The sequence below is a fragment of the Limulus polyphemus genome, unplaced genomic scaffold (genome assembly GCF_000517525.1).
Source record: "Limulus polyphemus unplaced genomic scaffold, Limulus_polyphemus-2.1.2 Scaffold7906, whole genome shotgun sequence".
Lineage (NCBI taxonomy): Eukaryota > Metazoa > Arthropoda > Merostomata > Xiphosura > Limulidae > Limulus > Limulus polyphemus.
The window spans coordinates 3,124-22,346 of NW_013673516.1; the positions used below are offsets into that span (position 1 = coordinate 3,124).

At 31.2% G+C, this 19,223-nt stretch overlaps 2 protein-coding genes across 3 annotated transcripts in view; one reads left to right on the forward strand and one right to left on the reverse strand.

Moving 5' to 3' along the window:
- The window catches only part of LOC106474958 (dnaJ homolog subfamily C member 4-like), a 25,570-nt gene that overhangs the window by 3,103 nt on the left and 3,244 nt on the right, over window positions 1-19,223 (forward strand). For both annotated transcript variants that reach the window (XM_013935658.2, XM_013935659.2), the window contains exons 3-5: window positions 11,462-11,652; window positions 12,626-12,820; window positions 13,274-13,360. In XM_013935658.2, the coding sequence (XP_013791112.1) occupies window positions 11,462-11,652; window positions 12,626-12,820; window positions 13,274-13,360 (473 nt within the window). The remainder of the gene's footprint in view (window positions 1-11,461; window positions 11,653-12,625; window positions 12,821-13,273; window positions 13,361-19,223) is intronic.
- Window positions 7,003-9,193, reverse strand: LOC111089927. Its single transcript, XM_022403216.1, has 3 exons — window positions 8,797-9,193; window positions 7,633-7,698; window positions 7,003-7,218 (listed from the first exon to the last, which is right to left on the reverse strand). The coding sequence occupies exons 1-3, from the start codon at window positions 8,923-8,925 to the stop codon at window positions 7,018-7,020; spliced, it is 396 nt and encodes a 131-aa protein (XP_022258924.1). The 5' UTR covers window positions 8,926-9,193; the 3' UTR covers window positions 7,003-7,017.

The following is a 19,223-nucleotide window of genomic DNA, read 5'->3' on the forward strand; positions in this document are numbered from 1 at the left end:
CCACCCACCACCAACTCTTTTACCAACGAATAGTGGGATTGACCGTCACATTATAACGCCCCCACGGCTGAAAGAGGCGAGCATGTTTGGTGTGACGGGGATTCGACCCACGACCCTCAGATTGTGAGTCTAGTGCCCTAACCACCTGGCCATGCCGGGCCCTTTTCTTCTTGTAATCTATAACTTTCAACTTTGCTACTTTTTTGTTTAAGTATGATGAACTGGTCAAAAATTTGTACGATACAGAACTTGTTATTCATATGTATTTTTACAGGCCATTTGTTATTGCATTTTGTGGGTCACTAAAAACCTTTTATAGTTATATGGACAAATTTAGTTCTACAAGGGTACATATAAATACCTTTTTGGAAATTGGTAATCTAAAACACATTCATATTTCATTACTGTTCCTTATAACCTGCAATTTTTGAGTTTCAAATTGCATAAAAAATGTATAAATGGGGTCATGGATAAAACTGCATTTAAAAAGAGTATTATATCTTTGATAATCCAATACAGTATAGTTAAAAACAATTGTTATACTAAAAAGTTACACCACAAAGTGATACTTATTTCCATGTTAATATATTTCTTTATTGTACAAGAACATAGGTATGTACAAGTATTTAGTACAACTATATAGACAAACCTTCTCAATTATCATGTCAAGTTTTAATCAAATTTTGAATTTAAATAATTAGAAATGTTATATTTAAATGCACTCTTTACGTTTTTCAAACTTCAGGCTACACAGAGGCAAAAGAATAATAATGTGATGAGAAAAAGTAAAGCTTAAAATGCATGATGATAAAAATACAAAACAATGCAAAAACTGTTTTACTTTTTCAAATAAAATTAACAAATAGCTGTACATTTGAGAAGTACCAACAGACAGAGAATAAATTATTATTTTTTTTATTATGACTACTTAAGTTAATGTTATAATAAGCGATATCTCAATATTTTTGTTGAAATATCACATTTAATTCCAGCTTTACTGTTGTATTGTTATTACAGCACGTAAGCCACTCTTGTAAAATATTTTAGCCTTATATATATGTTTTACTGTAAATCTGTAAATGAACATTATTCAATTTCTATTTAAAAAATACCTTTGTATGACTTGGGTACTATTATTACACCTTTGTATGACTTGGGTACTATTATTACACCTTTGTATGATTTGGGCACTATTATTACACCTTTGTATGATTTGGGCACTATTATTACACCTTTGTATGATTTGGGTACTATTATTACACCTTTGTATGATTTGGGTACTATTATTACACCTTTGTATGATTTGGGTACTATTATTACACCTTTGTATCATTTGGGCACTATTATTACACCTTTGTATGATTTGGGCACTATTATTACACCTTTATGATTTGGGCACTAGTATTACACCTTTGTATGATTTGGGCACTAGTATTACACCTTTGTATGATTTGGGCACTAGTATTACACCTTTGTATGATTTGGGCACAATTATTACACCTTTGTATGATTTGGGTACTAGTATTACACCTTTGTATGATTTGGGTACTATTACTACACCTTTGTATGATTTTGGGTACTATTATTACACCTTTGTATGATTTGGGTACTATTATTACACCTTTGTATGATTTGGGTACTATTATTACACCTTTGTATGATTTGGGTACTATTATTACACCTTTGTATGATTTGGGTACTATTATTACACCTTTGTATGATTTTGGGTACTATTATTACACCTTTGTATGATTTTGGGTACTATTATTACACCTTTGTATGATTTTGGGTACTATTATTACACCTTTGTATGATTTGGGTACTATTATTACACCTTTGTATGATTTGGGTACTATTATTATACCTTTTCAGATATTACAGTATAAAATTATACTTTCTTATAACAATATTTTGTATTAAGTGCATATTTCAGATAACAAATAAGATTTAAACTTTTTTCCCTTTAAACTGAAATTATTGTTGCATTGTGATTCTTTACCCTAAACAACAACCCATATTTTATTGTTCATTCTCAAAAACTGTTTTTACTTATACAAGTATCATTAATAACAAAAAGTTTAGAATAGGTATCTGCAAACTTATCAAAGCAACTGAAACTAAAATTACACTTAAACCCCTTAACGTAATCAAATGGTAAAGAACTAAACACTAAGAAATGGTAAAAAATCACATCAATGTCAGAGGATACATACAATTTGAAAAGGGTAGTTGCAAGAATAAAATCTATCTTCAAATTAAAGTAAGATAAAATTACTTTACAGTAATTACAGCAGTTGTAATATTTGTTTCTTAAATGTAGAATTAATGTCTTATTATTGCTTATGCACATGGTAATCACACCTGTTAATTATCATCATCACATAAGGATTAAAGTCCTTGAAGTTTAAAAAAGTTATTTCTCATGTCAGAGTAATAATATCCAGTATACAATGAACATTTTTGTTCCTTTTAGAAATGATGTTCAAATTCAACAAGGGATAATCTAAACTATTTTTTTTAAAAGTGCTATAATCTATATTGCTGTTTATATTGGATTAAAATAAATTGAAGTATGCACTAATAAAAAAAAACATTTACAGTTGAGATCAGCATTATAATAATGTGTTAATATTAAAAAGTTTAAGGATGAAATTTAGTTTCCAAATCATGAGGATACGATGATTATTTCTTATCAAGATGATTATCACAAAACTTAAGAGTTAAATGGAAAACTGATATAAATATTATGTGAACACACAGAAGAAAAAAGCAAACCCTCTTAAACTGGTCCTTAATGGTATAATGGAATGCACAGATGAACGTAATACAATAAAAACACCACTTACAAGTTTTTAGCTGATAAGAAATGTTTTAAAATATTGTTCGTAGAAGTTCCAATTTCTGAGACATGTTTTAATATTCAAGCTACATAATGATTAAATACTGTTTTTTTTTTCTTAATATAATTTGAAAAATAACATTACAAGCACAAGGTTGAATAATACATGGCTGCTATACCATTAATTGATCCATTACTTGAAATAAAGTCTATACACAACTTGAACAGTTTCTCACTTCCAGTGTTATTTCCAGATTCACAGAAAAATACTTTTATTAATAAAATTATTATGTACACAAGATGACAGAAAAAGTTCACATTTTCTTCATTGATGCAGTTACTTTCTTCAACACAATTTTTAAATAGTTTTTAATAATTACGTTAATGAGCTTTTAGGAATAAAATCAAATTTTTTACATTTATAATATACAAGCTTGAATTTTTCATATACATTTCTTTAGATAAATTGACATAGAGGCTTGATAAACAGCTTAAGCCTAACCAATGGATTAAAGATATTTTTTTAAAAAGCTGAAGAGCAAATTTGACTAAAGAAAGTCATTTTAGGGGACCTTATGTATTGAGAAGTCTTTATTTATTCTTTTGTATAATATTTATAAATTACACTTATAAATTTGACATTAAGTTTAAAAACTAAATTACAATCTTAGTACATCAAGCCTACACTAAGCTTAATGAAGTAATGGAAAAATAAATTTTTCTCACTATAAAGAAAGTCACTTAATTATATCTTTATTTTCTGCACTGATTTCAAACTGGCACAGAAAAATTTCTCTGACACTTACTAGAAAAAAACATACGAAAAAAAATGGTGCAAAAAGACTGCTCACTCACCATAGAGAAAATGTAACACCTGGTCATAAAGGGTGAGAATCCTTGCATAAAAAGTCACAAATACAAATTATTTGAAAGTATGATTGTCTGATGCAATTCTACTTTCACAAAATAAGAAGCTTTAACTCTCTAAATAATGAGGGACTATAACAGTATCTTGCTCCACAAAATCTATACAATACTGTACAACACTTTCGGGTTATCTAACAGAATATTTCATGAGGGTTTTTAGCCTTGGCTCGTTTGTCCTCTTTAGTTTGATCCTTTGGTTTGACGATATTTTTCTCCACATTCAGGTACAGTTGGGGGCAGAGATGTTGGTTTGTTCATAGCTGTGGAATCTGTGTGCATCTGGGCTGGACTACTACCTGCTCTGATGTGTAGAGGAGCATGTAGTGTGGATGTTGAAGGTGTCACTGCACTCTGTGATCTTTGGGGAATTTTTCTTTCACATTCCAAGACTCGACTTGTTCCTGTCGGTGGAGTGGAACTTGCAGCTAGTTTCAGTGGTAACATTTGTTGTGGTTCTGAAAGACCACCAGCCACTATTCCATTGGCACCCACTGGACCACTAGCAAGCTTCAGAGGAAGTTGTTGCTTGATAGAGGGATTGGCCAGCTGCCTTTGCATATTGGCAGCACTGCGTAGATGCATTGGTATTCCTTCTCTCTTGCTACCAGACAACACACCTGAGGAACTGCAAGAAACCTGAGAACGAGGATCATGTTTGGCTTTATGATCACGTGCATCTGTATGTAACGTGCTGTAAGAGGCAGTCTTTAAAACAACTCCTTCTCTACTTGTGTTATGATAGAGATCCAGTCCTGTCCTTGAAGACTGGCTCTTGCCTAAGGAACCCACTGCATCTTTTCCAGTAGAATGTGCAGCTACCAACTTTGAGTCATCTCTTTGAATGTCACAGTCTTTAATTTGTCCAATGTTAACCACATTCATTGATGGGCTCAGAATGATTCCTTCTTTCTGCAGAGCTTCAAGTTTTCTATACAGCAATTCTCTTTGATGTTTTATATCTTCTTGTTCCTTTCTTACTTGTTCCTGAATGAAAATTGTCAGAATTGGTATTCATATAACTTTTAGGACCATGGATTTATTTGATAATAACAATTTATCAAATTTAAGGTTTTTAAGTTAATTTTATACGATTCATCCGTGCAGCTAAGTATTTACTTTTTTTGCTCAGAATATTGCATGCATTATTAAAGTGTAGCTAATTAAATCTTATTTTTGATACTAAATTACTGTAATACCTAAAATTGTCTTTCACGGTAGGAAAGATATTATCAAATAATCCATATTTTTTAACATTAGCATAAGTAAATGAACACCGACATGAGCTGGATCAATCAGACAATCTTTAAGATACTGTAAAACAAAATAGTAAATTGGCTTAAAACGTTTACAAATTAATAGCTCCATTTAACAAGATGTATTGCTGGTTATGTTTATTTTCATATCTTAATCCTTCTCAAAGATCTATAGTTTCCATCATAATGAATACTATGCAATGAGTTCTTGATCATATCAAATTAAACAACTAACATATTAAAGAGACACTCAAGTATTCATCACATGATAATTTCAAGAGCATACAGACATTAAAAATAAATTTCAATATGAAAACCAGACACATGTTGCCTGTAAAATGTACATGCAGTTAATTGTTACATGTAAAAATGTTTACTTTTGCTAATTTTTTTTCCAATAAAAGAATACTTTATTTGTTAAAAACAAATATCTAAAGCTCTTCAAGTAAATATAAATAAAAAGAGCTCAGCAATATTGTGAAAAGTAATTTAAAAATAACAAATAAATATTAAATCAACAAGGCATTAAGAACTGGAACTTCAATTATGTACCTGAACACGATGTACTTCTTCAGTCTGATGATCAAGTTCCTCCATTTGTCTTACACGTTCTCTTTGCCATTGTGCCCTTTCCTGACTCAGTTGTTCTTGTAGGTTTCGAAGTTCTTCAAGCTGATGTTCAGGTCGATAGATGGAACGACGGTCTCTGCCATCTTTTAAAGGTTGATCCTTCATCAGCTTGTTTAGTTTTCCATTTGATTCTATCAGCTGGATCCTAAGGCTGTTTAAACAAGGACAAACTTTTTTTTTAAGAAAACCTTCTCAGATGTAAAAAGAAAAAAAAATCTAAGTATAATCACACATCTGATTTATTTCAAGCTTATATAAATTTTCTTGTGTAAGCAGTTGATAAGCTCAGTCCTCTGATTTTCGATTTTACTTGCATGGAAAAATTAGTATTCGTAGACGAAATTTTACACGATCATCAGTTATTACATTTATTGTAACATTGTTCTAAACTTTTGGATTTAACTTTGTTAATTCATGTTAAATGATTGTGCAATCCAGATAACAAATCAATACATTCTACTCGCTATAGGCTTTCGTTTTATGATATTGCTATATCATTGAGACTGCTATATTAAATTAGTTTTATTAATTAGGGGGTTAATTTTTAGTTTTGATCTATGTTAGTAGCTTGATTTGATCAGAAGTTGATCATATTTCATAAAATTTGTAACATCCAAGAAGAAGCATGAGATATTTTATTTAATTTTAATCTGTGCCTTAAATATATATAAAAATATGTACATGTGTATACAAATCACTAGACATTTCCCTTACTGTTTGTTTTCAGAGTCTACTGTCACACCATTTTACCAATGCTGAAAAGTAAGTTCAGTTTTGTTTCAAAACTTTGTATTTTTGTTTTACTAATTTCTATGTTTTCCACTCATGATAGTAATACTTAGAAGAAAAAAACTATCTTCTAGCTTAAACATTCAACACCAAAATTTGTTTATATGACTCTTACAACAGTATACTTTCTTGTTTCTATTAATCTGGTCAACAGTAAAATTATTAGTTCTGATTATTTTTTCCAGTATCCTCATTAAATATTATTTCAAGCTGTATCACAAAACCCTCACTGTTAGCAATATTTTTGGCCATAATCCCAACAGCAACTTTCAAGATTTAGCTAGCACAGGATGTCTCTTAAAATTACAACATATATTTAGCCTATAATGATTTGTCATCTGGGCACCCTCACTGTTAGTAATATTTTTGGCCATAATCCCCATAAGCGTCTTTCAAGATTTAGCCAGCACAGGATGTCTCTTAAAATTACAACATATATTCAGCAATATCACATTGAAATCCTATCACCACTTGAAATAACAAAGATTCAATATGTAAAATACTCTATAACAGCTTTAAGGCTATCACAGGACAAGTAAGTAATGTGAGATATAAAATTAATAAACATTGTAACAAAAACTACAAACATACTGTTAAAGTGTTTAGATGGTGTGTTAGCTCCAGGATGGCTTCTAGTTGCTCCTTTCCCTGTGATAATATAACAGGTGTAGTGCTCAGACGGAGGAGTTCATTTGATGAAGTAGTTTCTTTCTCACTAGGAGTTGACACTTGGGGAGAGGCGGTACCAGAGGCTGTCAAGCTTCGCCGTTTAGCTTTCTCCTATAAAAGCAAGTTAGGAAATATCCTAAATCATGTCATCATAGAAATAAATTAAATCATAACAAGCACTGATCAGCAAAGAAAAATCTTAGTTAAATTAATGAAAAATACCTGAGAAATCTGCATTACTATAAGAAGCTCAACAACAGTATGAACTACATAATATATATATATATATATATATCCTAAAATTTTAATGAGAGTAAGGGTTGTAAAAAATTTTTTATAACATGTTTAGAACATCACTTGATAGCAATGCTTCCACATCGTGTACAGAAATAGTTGTAGAAAATATTTTACTTTAATATATTAATACTTAAAAAACCAGAAGACTACTGTGATTACAAGTTATCGGGTGGGTATGTGTGATTAAACTTAAATAAAAAATTTTTTACAAAAAAACAAAGTACTTACAGGGCTTCCGGGTCCTGATGAAGTTTTACTAGGGAGTGGCCCACTAGCTCGTCGCACTTCTACACCCTGAAGAACAAAATGTTTCTAAAATACTTTTTTTTTTAGCATAAAAAACAATCTTTAATTATTCATACCTCTGTAAATGATACAGAACAAAGTATTTAATGGGGGGTGGCAGCTAAATGTAGACTACAAACTTATAGCAAAGGAGTGTAATAAAACCCTGTTATTTAAACCCTGGAAATGATACAGAACAAATTATTTACAGCTAATTATAATGTTCAAGCTTATTTATAGCTAAGGAGTGTAATAAAGTAACTTTTAATTACTTATCTCTGCAAATGTTATAAAACAATGTATTTAATGAGGGTAGCTGATAAATGGAACCTTCAAGAATATTTATAGCTACAGAGTGCAATAAAACAACCTTTAATTATTGAAACCCTGCAAATGATACAGAACAAAGTATTTACAGTTAATTATAATGTTCAAGCTTATTTGTAGCTAAGGAGTTAAAAGTTAAAATCTAATCAAGAATTTGATTAAACAAGTTATAATTGTAAAATACCAATTCTCATTATAAAAAACTTGGCATTTTACAATCCCCGACATTAACTGTTAGTCAGCTTTGCAAAAATATTTTTTTTTAAAATTAGTTCTAGGTTCTGGTTTATCAAGCCACAATCCAAATGTATGAAGATTAAAAATAAATGCAGAATACACTATTTGATTCTAGTACAAGAAATATAATCTTAATTAATCCATGACCATAATTAATCCCTAATCATGATTATCCCAAAGGTATCACTGATCATACAAAATACAGCTTTAATACAAAGATTCAGGATTCAAATCCCAGAGGATAATCTTTAGACAATAAATACACAAAATAGTAATAATTATTTATAATAAAATCTTCTTGGTTTAGAAAATATCTTCCTTACATTGTAAATAATTATGTAAATGTAACTTGAGTCACTTTCATGTAATGTCCCGAGTACAATCTATATTGTTTGTCATCGTATGTTTATAATTTTTCTCCCGACCTTGGAGAAACAGAGAACATGCTTTCTCAAAATTATGTAACCAAACAACAATACATTTTTTACAAAAATATATTTTTAACACACCCTGACTTGTAGACGTTTTTGTTTTTTAACACACCTTGACTTGCAGATAAGAATCTGGAATGTCTTTCAACAAGACTTCATTGTCACTCTTATCCTTAGGGTTATATGTTGGATTTTCACCAGAAGATTCTTTCAATTGAAGTAGTTTCTTCTTTAACACCATCACTACAAATTCAAGAAATGTAACAAGTTCAGCCAGATTTGTCTTGCAGTAGTCTACAAAATTACTACAATGCTTAAAATAAGTAGTACGAAGTAAAGTGTTTTGTGACAGTGCATCAACTATATCTAAAAACTATTGAGCTCTTACATTATACACATGGACACATGTAGGCTGCAATTCAGACATTACGTTTTGTTTTAAAAATGACTAGTTACTTACCAATTAAGTTTCTTTAACCCACTAGCATATCTGAGTCATAAAAATAAATAATTCTGTAACTTAAAACTTATATGTACTACTTGTTTTGATAAATTAAGATATAAACCATGGAATGCATGAATACCACTTCATTCTACACATAAGCAATTTGTAATTGTTGTTTAAGACTCGAAACATGGGTAAATTAGTATGTAGAATTATTCTGACTTTTCTCTAGGTAAAAAATACTTTTATTTGTCAGCTTTTGGTCCTCTTACTGGAGCCTTCATTAGGCAACAACGTACTGAGTAGTAAAAATTCATTGAACTGTGGAACACTGCTATAAAATAGGTATCTAAGCAACAGTCTTAACAATAACTGACATCTGGTGTTAAAAGTTATTAAACATATAAAATTATGATGAATATAGAATATAAATCGATTGTTTCAATATAATAAGCATAAGAAAAATACAATTATAGATATTATATAGAGCAATAAAAATAAAGGAATAATAAATAAAGGAATTTTTCAACTTCAAATAATACATTGTAAAATTAAAGTTTTACATCAAAACCATGAAAAATAATGTTTAATGTTTTTTACTAGTGGTGTCCATGCAGTATTGAGTATCGTATTTTTTGGAATATAAGATGCCCCCTTATTTTGAAGACAAAGTTTTGGGGAAGAAAAAGCTACAGTCACATTTGAAAGATTTTTATTGAACAAAAATTCAATTTGATACTTTAAAAATTAGTATATATTGTTCTAAACACAAAAGAGCTCAAAACATCAAAATAAGAAAATACCGTAAATTAAAAAAAGGTTTACTGTTATTAAGTTTGGTTCAAAACCTACAAAATCTTCATTGCTTTCACTGTAATTTATTTTTTATTATTTAAGGAGCATCATAAATAGTTATTGTTTTAAAAGAAAAGAAAAACTACTATTTTTACAAATAACACATTCAATTGAACTAAACTATGCATGCCTATTTAAATATATTTACACATGGCTTGTGTATATCGTATATATATACATATATATTATTCATACCTTTGGTGTATAGGATACAAGCAGATTTTGACATCAAATTTTGGTGTAAAAAAGTGCGTATTATATGCCGAAAAATACAGTACATATGTACAAGTATGTACTTTCAAAGAGACAAATATGGAGGTAAAGGTTTAAAACTGAATACAATGCTTAATGTCACTATTTCATCTTTAGATAATTGTATACTTTTATTTACAATGTATGGTGCACATTATAGAAATGTGCAATAAAAGAAAAATGTAATATTTGAAAACAACTGATAGCAACGGATTTTATAACCATTATTGGTGAAATATGCAGGGTTGTGCACAAAGTTGGGAAGTTGATTCAGTTAATCAATGTAATTGAATTTATGTTCTTCAAATGTTTACTGTTTAATGTTTATTACTCTGCACTGACCACATAGATAATTAATAAGTTGACATGAAAACCTTTGAGATATTTGAGTTTTCTGACCTACATCAACTGAGAAAGCACTCTAAGATGATGCATTGATGTATCATTGACTTCCAAAATAAAATGTTACAGAAGTAATCTTGTTTTACCACTGTTGAATTTTATTGAATCATATTTTGTGGAATTGAGCTTGATTAGATAGTATTACTAAAGAAGATAAACAGATTTTCACTAACAAGCATGGCTCATTTCACTTTTTGTTTTTCTATTTTATTTAAAAAAACAACCTTCCAAACAATATTGTATGAATGTATTCTTCATAATTTTTTTAGAAAAAACTCAAATTATTTAACAAAAGGCCTTAGCTTACCAATTTTTGTGTTTCAGCTTCAGTCTCTCATCATTTTTACCCATTAGTTTAGAGCTCTAATGAGAGAAGAAATAACACACAAACACACTCTTGTGCTTACTTTCACAGTTTACATTTATTTATTCGTGTGGTAAGAATGAGAGCTAAAAGCTCAAGAGAAATTACAGGGTAAGTAAAATAGTCCTTTTGTTATGAAATGATGGATATGGCTTAAGCATCAGTGATTATTAAGCACTTTAACCCATCATCCCAGTTTTAGTGATACATGTGAAAGTGTGTGTGTGTATATATTCATATATAGTTTTTATTATCCAAACAATGCTATTAAATGTTTTTCTCTTAAAATTGAGTAGACATGTGACAGAATATTTTAAGCAAGTTATAAATTGATAGTCTATGTAAGTTAACTTCTTTCATATCTTTGACGAGCATAATGATAAAAAATTGATAAAAAAAAAATTGTGGACCTTATAGGAAGACAATTTTTTGACTGAATAATTTTGTATTTGTGTTTAGCTACATCCAGACAGACAACCTGGAGACAGGACTCAGCATAAGAAATTTGTTCAGTTGAATGAAGCTTATTCTGTTCTGATAAGACCTGAAAGTAGACGACAGTATGACTTAACTCTGTCTTATAATGCAAGAGCCTCTCGCCATCATAGCAGAGTTTACTCTTCTGATACTGCCAGTTTTCACAAAGCTTTGTATGTTTATTAGTTATCTCATAATTTGAAAGTTAGTCATAGCTTTAATCTTTTCCAACTCTACATCTCATGTTTTTTTATGAAGCAAATGACTTCAACAAGTTTTCAATAATTCTGTCTGATCTTTTTTCTCATATCATCTACAAAATAAAACCATAACTGAAATGTTCATATTTAGAATCTTGTTGGTGTATATTTTTTTTATCTTTTGGTTTCGATAAGTATTTGTGAAATATATTCGAACTACTAACCCTAATTTGAATTTGTGTTACTCTAATTGTAGAGCCTGGCATGATCTGGTGGTTAAGGCACTTGACTTGCAATCTGATGGTTGCATATTTAAATCCCTGTCACATCGAACATGCTTGCCTTTTCAGCCATGGGGGTGTTATAATGTTATGGTCAATCCCACTATTTGTTGGTAAAAGATTAGCCCAAGAGTTGGCAGTGGGTGGCGTTGACTAGCTGCTTTCTCTTTAGTCTATCACTGCTAAATTAGGGACAGCTAGTGCAGATAGCCCTTGTGTAGCTTTGCACAAAATTCAAAACAAACCAAAGAAACTAATTGTAATTTTTCTTTAAATAGTAAAAATTGTTTTTCAAGTCTCAGTTTGATTAGATAAAACTTTTAGACATATGAAACAAAGGTGCAAATCAGTGGAAATGAAAATTTCAGTGTGTAAATAGTAATTTACTTGAGATTCATTCATCTAAAACTTAAATATAATTTCCTATGCTCCATGATAGTCAAAATGGAAGAAATCTTTATTTCTTTAAACTCCTTTGAACATTTTCAAATAATCATCAATAATCAAAGTATATAAATGTATGAAAAGTTCAAAATCTAAAACAGTAAAGTGTATTCTTATTATAACTTTCATGTACTATGCATATAGTAGTTTGTGTTAATGTTTTTAAAGTATTTAATGGTTTATTGGGATTTTAGTGCATTATATAATAATTGTGTACTTAGTGGACAAGAAGAAAAGAGATTCTCATGGAATGATGAAACCATTTGGTCTATGAGAAATAGAAAGTTTGACAAAGAATATGCAGACCGTCCTTACTACAGCATTAGAGGGTTGAAGAGAGTTGGAAACGAGTGGATTGTTTTAGGTTGCATGTTGCTCCTTGTTTTTGGAACATTAGGACACTATTTTGCATTCAGGTAAAGTTTTATGAAATGTCTACAGCAAATGTTTCATAGTGTTCATATCAGAAACAGTTGCACATCTACACAAATCTAGCAACTATTACAGAACTTGGAGGGCATCATGTTGTATGTTTATGTTAAAAAGTATGGGAATGAAAATATTAACATTAATGCATTGAGGAACATGAGATATTTTTAAAGCTTATTCACCTTTTTTATTGACTGGTATAAAGTAAAAATTTGAGATGTAATAAGTGATCACTGACAATTGACCAGGGCTGTTAATCAGCAATAAAGCTATTACTCACTGTTTTAATGACTAAATGATATATATATGTAGGAGTTACTGTCATTAAAAGAAGGGTTGCTACACACATATCAAAAGTACAAATAAAAATAGTATGTTGCTGTTTTTATGTACAAATATTCTTAAACGTTTTGAAATTTTTGAAAAATTTTATTCTTAAGAATTGTCTCAGACTATGCTTTGAAGAGATTGGATGAAAAGGATAGAAGAAACAATGTGGCATACCGGGAATCAAGAGAATTAGCACGGTTAGTTGTCACACATTCAAACCTTTTGTAATATGTTACTGCAAACCAAACACAATTTTTTTGGAAAAGAACTGAAGTTTTTGAGATAAATGCTCCTAGGCTGTGTTAAATTATAATTTAAAAATGTTATGTATATTAAAAAAATTCAAAAATGCTTGTATACATTTAACCAAGTGAATAAGAAAATTCCAGCTATGATCACCACACAAGCTTGAACTCTTAAATTAATGTAAATCATAATATATATATATATATAAACAAAATATAAAGAAAAGTTATTGATGCAGACTCAATGTTTGAACACATAAACAGAATATTGCTTGGGGTTTTCTGTAGTATTTGTTAAAGATACACTCAGATGTAATAGTAGGAATACATATTGATTCAACCCTATCACCCTGGGTATCCTTTACTGTGCATGACACAAGGTTTTAGTGTCTTATTAAGCTACTTTTTTGTTTATGTTATACCAATTAGAATAGAATAAAATCTTAGCTAATAATCCATATTTTTAACAGTATACAAGTTTTAAATTCTTAATTCTACAAGACAATATTTAAAACAATCCTGAATTTCCACTAGTGTGACCCACGTGTCACATTTTCTCTTAGCATGTCATCATCCCTATTTTATCCACCACCCCTCAAAAAAGTACAAAATTAAATGTAAATTACTCTTTATAAAATCGTTATTGCTCAAACAAACCATAATTTTTATAGCTTTCAATTTTGTTTAGTTACAGAGCTATTGAATAGAAAATCAGACCCCTCCTGCCACACCCACCTGTCACATCCTCTCTTTCACAATTGATTGATAGTTCTCTCTTATGTTTCATAACATATTACCTTTTACCAATAGAAAGTCAAGTATTTCATCTATCAAATGACGTATTGTATAACGTTATGTTTTGAATGGTTAAATTTCAGTTTCATTCAGAGTACAAAAATCATTCCCATGGGAAAGTTAACGACTAGTTTGGATGAATTTGTAATGGCTGTTGTCTCATAGTTAGAAATCTTGAGAGGTAAGTGAATTTGTCTACTTTTTGCATGTTATTAGTGTATATTCTTTGGTTCAATATTTAATTAAATAAAAAAATTAAGTGCATTACTATCTATATTATAAAAATTTAGGGTTAACTCTCTTTAAAACTCAACTGCCAAAAAAAAAGGATGGTTAAGTATTTTATTTTATGTTTTTCATGTTTATTCTTTATTTATTATTATAAAAGTTACTAAAATCTAAAAATACATATCTTTTTCAGTTATTTAAAACTAGATTAGGTAAAATAAGTAATATAATAATATAATTAAAATGGTTTACAAGGCACGCATGCGAGCAGCTTGCTCGTGGGTAATGTAATTTGATAGCGTAATGTGAGCTGCACTTTCCCTGAGTGAAAATATTTGTAAAAATATTTCATTCAAAATTCTTATTTTTTGTCTTTTGTAGAGTTGTTATGTTTACTGAAATATTGTGAAATTTGGTGAAGGTACATAAAACATTAAAAGTTATAGTATGGAAACTAAAGGTCTATTTGGGGTAACAAACTTGGTTGAATAGACAGAGCTTGTAGCAAGACAGTTAATACCATTTTTTGCTGGAAGTTCTATATCTGTAGAAGATGTGACAGCTACCTTTCATTTTGTAGTAGTGTCCAGAATCCAGCCAGGACCCTCTACTCCCATCTCTTCCACTCAGTTCTTTTCCCCAATTTCTAGCCTGAAACTGCTGAGTATGAATTTGAGCACCAATTTTCACCTCCAGGTTTGCATTGTGAACTATTCTACCTAATGAAAGATACCCTTTGACTTTTTTCACCTTATTTCTCAGGTAGTAGTATTATTTCTCTTACTCCATTATCTTTTTCTCTTCCCATTTGCTTTTGTATAAACCTTAGTTTGTGATTTTGTTATATTTCCTCCCTCATATGTAATATTGGTATTTACTACTTCTTTTCAGTCTCATCTTCTCTCCTGCTGTTTTATGTCTTGTACTCTCTGCCTGTCTCCTTTGTTCTCCCTTTTAGTTTTTCCCATTTCTAGACTCCCAGTCTTTGGAGTTACCTTTGCTAGTTTGTGGGGTTGCATTCATTGCCTGCTATTTCGTTTTCTAAAGCTCACTTTTCCATCTTTGTGAAATGATTACTACCCTTCCTCAGTACCTCTCCTTCCTTTTCCTTATGTTGATAGCCCCTCTCTGTTTCCCTCATGACCTTTCTTTGGAATTTAGATCTCTACTTTTTAGTTTCCATGGCCCATTCCATTTCCTCTACCATTTCTCTTCTTCTCTGTTTCCACTGTTTTTGGAACCTTTTGGGAAGGATATTCTCATCTCTCAAATCTGTCTCCCTTCTACCTTTCTCTGGGACTTGTGTTTTGCCCCTTCTCTTTGTCCAGAGGAATTTGGTGGTGTCCCTGATCTCTGGTATCACAGACTTCAGCTACCTGCCATCAGTCTTCACTCACATTTTTAACACTCCCAATTGTCCCAATCATGACCCACCTATTCTGGACCTCACCCTGGCCCTTCTCCAACTCATGTTCCAATGTCTTGTAAACTGACCATCCTTCATTTCATGTCCCACTTCCATCATCTGACATCTTATTCATTTGCCTAATTGCTGGAAAGCATCCAGTTTTTTCTCTCCAGTATAGTATTTCTATATTAATCTAGATTACATGCTTGATTCAGACTATACCCATTCCATGGATTATCATGGAAAAAATCAGCACTGGAGTAGTGTCTCTGCCCACTTCTTTGACTAGTGCTTGCCAGCTTTTAAAAATAGGGTTTCACAGTCACCCATTACACGGTCTCTAGTAAAAGACCTTTCTAGACAGAGAGATCATTGGAGATTTAGGCACATTCTCTGGGTTTTCCTTACAGAAATTCTCACCCTCTCATCAAGTGGAGCATGTGAAACCCTTGCCACTTACCAGCTCCTAGCTGCTAATGTGATGGCCCATAGAAAATCCTCACCTAACTACTTGGGCAAGAACAAAGGGTCTCTCTAAATATGATGCATCACAATCTACAAGTGGACCAATGGTACCTATTGCCAGTCCAGTTAACATATCACTAGCGAAACAAAAAAAATTATCTTACTTCTGCAGCTGATGTATAGCCTGTAAAGAAAGATAGTCAAATGATGGTGTATATAATATAGTAACACCCTCCCACACCTGGCATGGGGCCCATAGTGACTGATGGTTGAGTAGACTTTTACGTAAGTTTCTATACAGTACTCTCCTCCCGTAGAAACTGATGTTAAAGGAAGTGATCACAGATACTTATCACAAGTGCTCTTCTCTCACAGCTGTTTTTGACCCATCTAGTCTGATGGTTGAGGGGTAAGCACACAAGGTATGGTCTGAATGCACCCCAACCTCACTGCACATATTACCTGTCCAACAGCTTGTATGAGAGTTCTTGGATGGCTGTGTACCTATTCTACCCATCTTTGTGATATACAGTTGGCTTTTCTTCCTCTTCTATTCTCCTATAGGGACAAAGAGCATACCCAGGATGAGATGCTGCCTCCCATGGATGTGCCCTTATGGGAGCCCCTTCCATAGGGTGTCACATTCTATTGTCTTCTGTTGGGCACATTGTGAAGTGAGCTCATCCAGGTAATTTTTGCTCCAGTCCCTCCACCATCTAATGTGGGATTTTAGCTCTCTGTGTTTGCAGAAATGAGTATTCATTTTAGAAGTTAACACTTTTTTTTACCTAAAAATTTATTTTCATAGATATCTCTTCACAAGTTCACACCCATTTTCTCCATTTTTCCATTGCCCATTTATTCATTGCTTTGTTAAAGAAGGAGGATTCATGAGTATGAATGTAGAGAGAGTTGTTGTGCATTGAAATGTGTCGCACTCATATTGATGGAGGGTTCTGTTGCATGATGGAAATTCACATGTCTTCCTGTGAATATAAGTGGGGTTTTTCACAAGGCTGGTGCCTTGCAAATCTCTTTTGCAAAATGTGCATACTCAAGAGGAAAGAAGCTTCTGTGTATGGTGTTGAATATGTATCAGAAATACATTTTCAGATAAAGAAAATGTTAACCTCAAACAAAAAAAAGACTCATGTTCCACCTGTGTTGTTTATCACAAGTATTACTTTATTTATTTATTTTTAAACTTATACTTTTGAGTTCTAAAAGGTAGCAAAGCATTGTAAACCAACAGATTTAATTGTGACAAAAACCACATTAGACAACAGATGTGTTTTTGACATCTCTTTTATTCTTAAATAAGAAATCTGTAGTGTGATGTAATATCATATATGTAGTTGACTTAAAGTTTTGTTCTTCTGTAAACACACAGACAGGAAGTTTCATTCTGCAAATATTATAACAGAATACAGTTCAATTACACAGTGAAATGTAATGTTACGAGGATATTTTGTGTACACATAGCAGAATGTCCAGACCAAACTTTATGTTGTTTCATTGTTCTAATAATGTTCACCATTAACATGACGTGGCAGCTGTACATATACAGCTGTACATTATTTTCAGATGTCAATTTTAGTTAAATTTTGTATTCAAAAATTATCTTTGTAAGATAAAACTGAAGAAAGAAGTTGTAAGTAAGATATTGAGATTAAATAGCATTCTAGAGACAGTTGATGTTATATGTATTTATAAAGTATTTCTAATAATATATTTCAGTTGCACTATGAAAAAAATATATAATTTTTTGTCAAGAAGTTACTGTAGTTTAGGCATCTCGAACTTTGACTGATGATGTTATGTTAGAAAGTAAACATACAACTTCTATATCAAATCCACATGTACTTATACCTACATGCTTACATAGTAAATATATACATTACATTTTTTTATTATATTGATGCCTTTACCAAATTGCAAATTTTTTTTTAAGAGCCCTTTTATTTTGATTTTTAGTTGTGGCATAGCAGCTCATAGAATAGCTCTGAGTTTTTTCATAGTACAGACTTTTAGCTCATAGCTATATCATCTCTTAACCGATTTGAGATCTAATTACAGTTTTTGGACACAGGAGGTCAAACCCTTTTGATGGATGTATTTGACCATGCCCAAGGACTACTAGATTAATTTACTCTAATCATGTCTAAAAGAACTTCAATTTGAGGGTAGACTGGTAGAGATCCTGATGAGTAATAAAAGTATATTGGGTATACACACGCCACATGCTTGGTATTGTTGGTGCACAAAAATGTAGCTAATAAAAGGAAAAAAAGGTCTCGTAGATTAATTTACTCTAATACTGCCTGCAAGAATTTCAAGTGCCATGGTTGTTGAGGATTCCCTCTTTTTCTGTTTAGATATATAGCATTCATAAAATATTACCAACTTTTTATATGTCTAGAGGGTTACCTATATCAACCATATGCCTGAAACTTTGAGTTTTTTATTTCTTTTCTTTTGTAAAGACTAAATTATTACACATTGCAAATACATGTATATATTAGGTTGTCAAGAAATTAATGTCTCTTTTTTAGATGAAAAAACCTGAACAACTTATATATCAAAACAAAACATTTATTAAATGAAATAGTCTCCATTCTTATCGATGATGCTTTTCCATCTTACAATTGGGTTGTTAATGCTCTGATTAAAGAAATCACTTGGCTTTGAACAAAAAAAATTTTGTCAATGTCCTCTATACACCTTCCACATTTGCATACGTTTCTCCCATTAACATGGTGTTGCAGCGAACCAAAAAGATGGTAATCTGATGGTGCCATATCTGGAGAATATGGTGAGTGGGGGAGAACTTCCCAACCCAACTTTATAATCTTGTGTTGCGTCAAATGTGCCACACCTGGATGTGCATTGTCGTGGAGAAGAACACCTTCCCAATTGACG

Coding starts and splice junctions, on each gene's coding strand:
- LOC111089927 (XM_022403216.1), bottom strand. CDS start 8,925: ATGGTGTTAAAGAAGAAACTACTTCAATTGAAAGAATCTTCTGGTGAA. Junction 7,699..8,796: donor ATTCTTATCTGCAAGTCAAG/GTGTGTTAAAAA, acceptor TTTGTTCTTCAG/GGTGTAGAAGTGCGACGAGC. Junction 7,219..7,632: donor CATCAGGACCCGGAAGCCCT/GTAAGTACTTTG, acceptor TTGCTTTTATAG/GAGAAAGCTAAACGGCGAAG.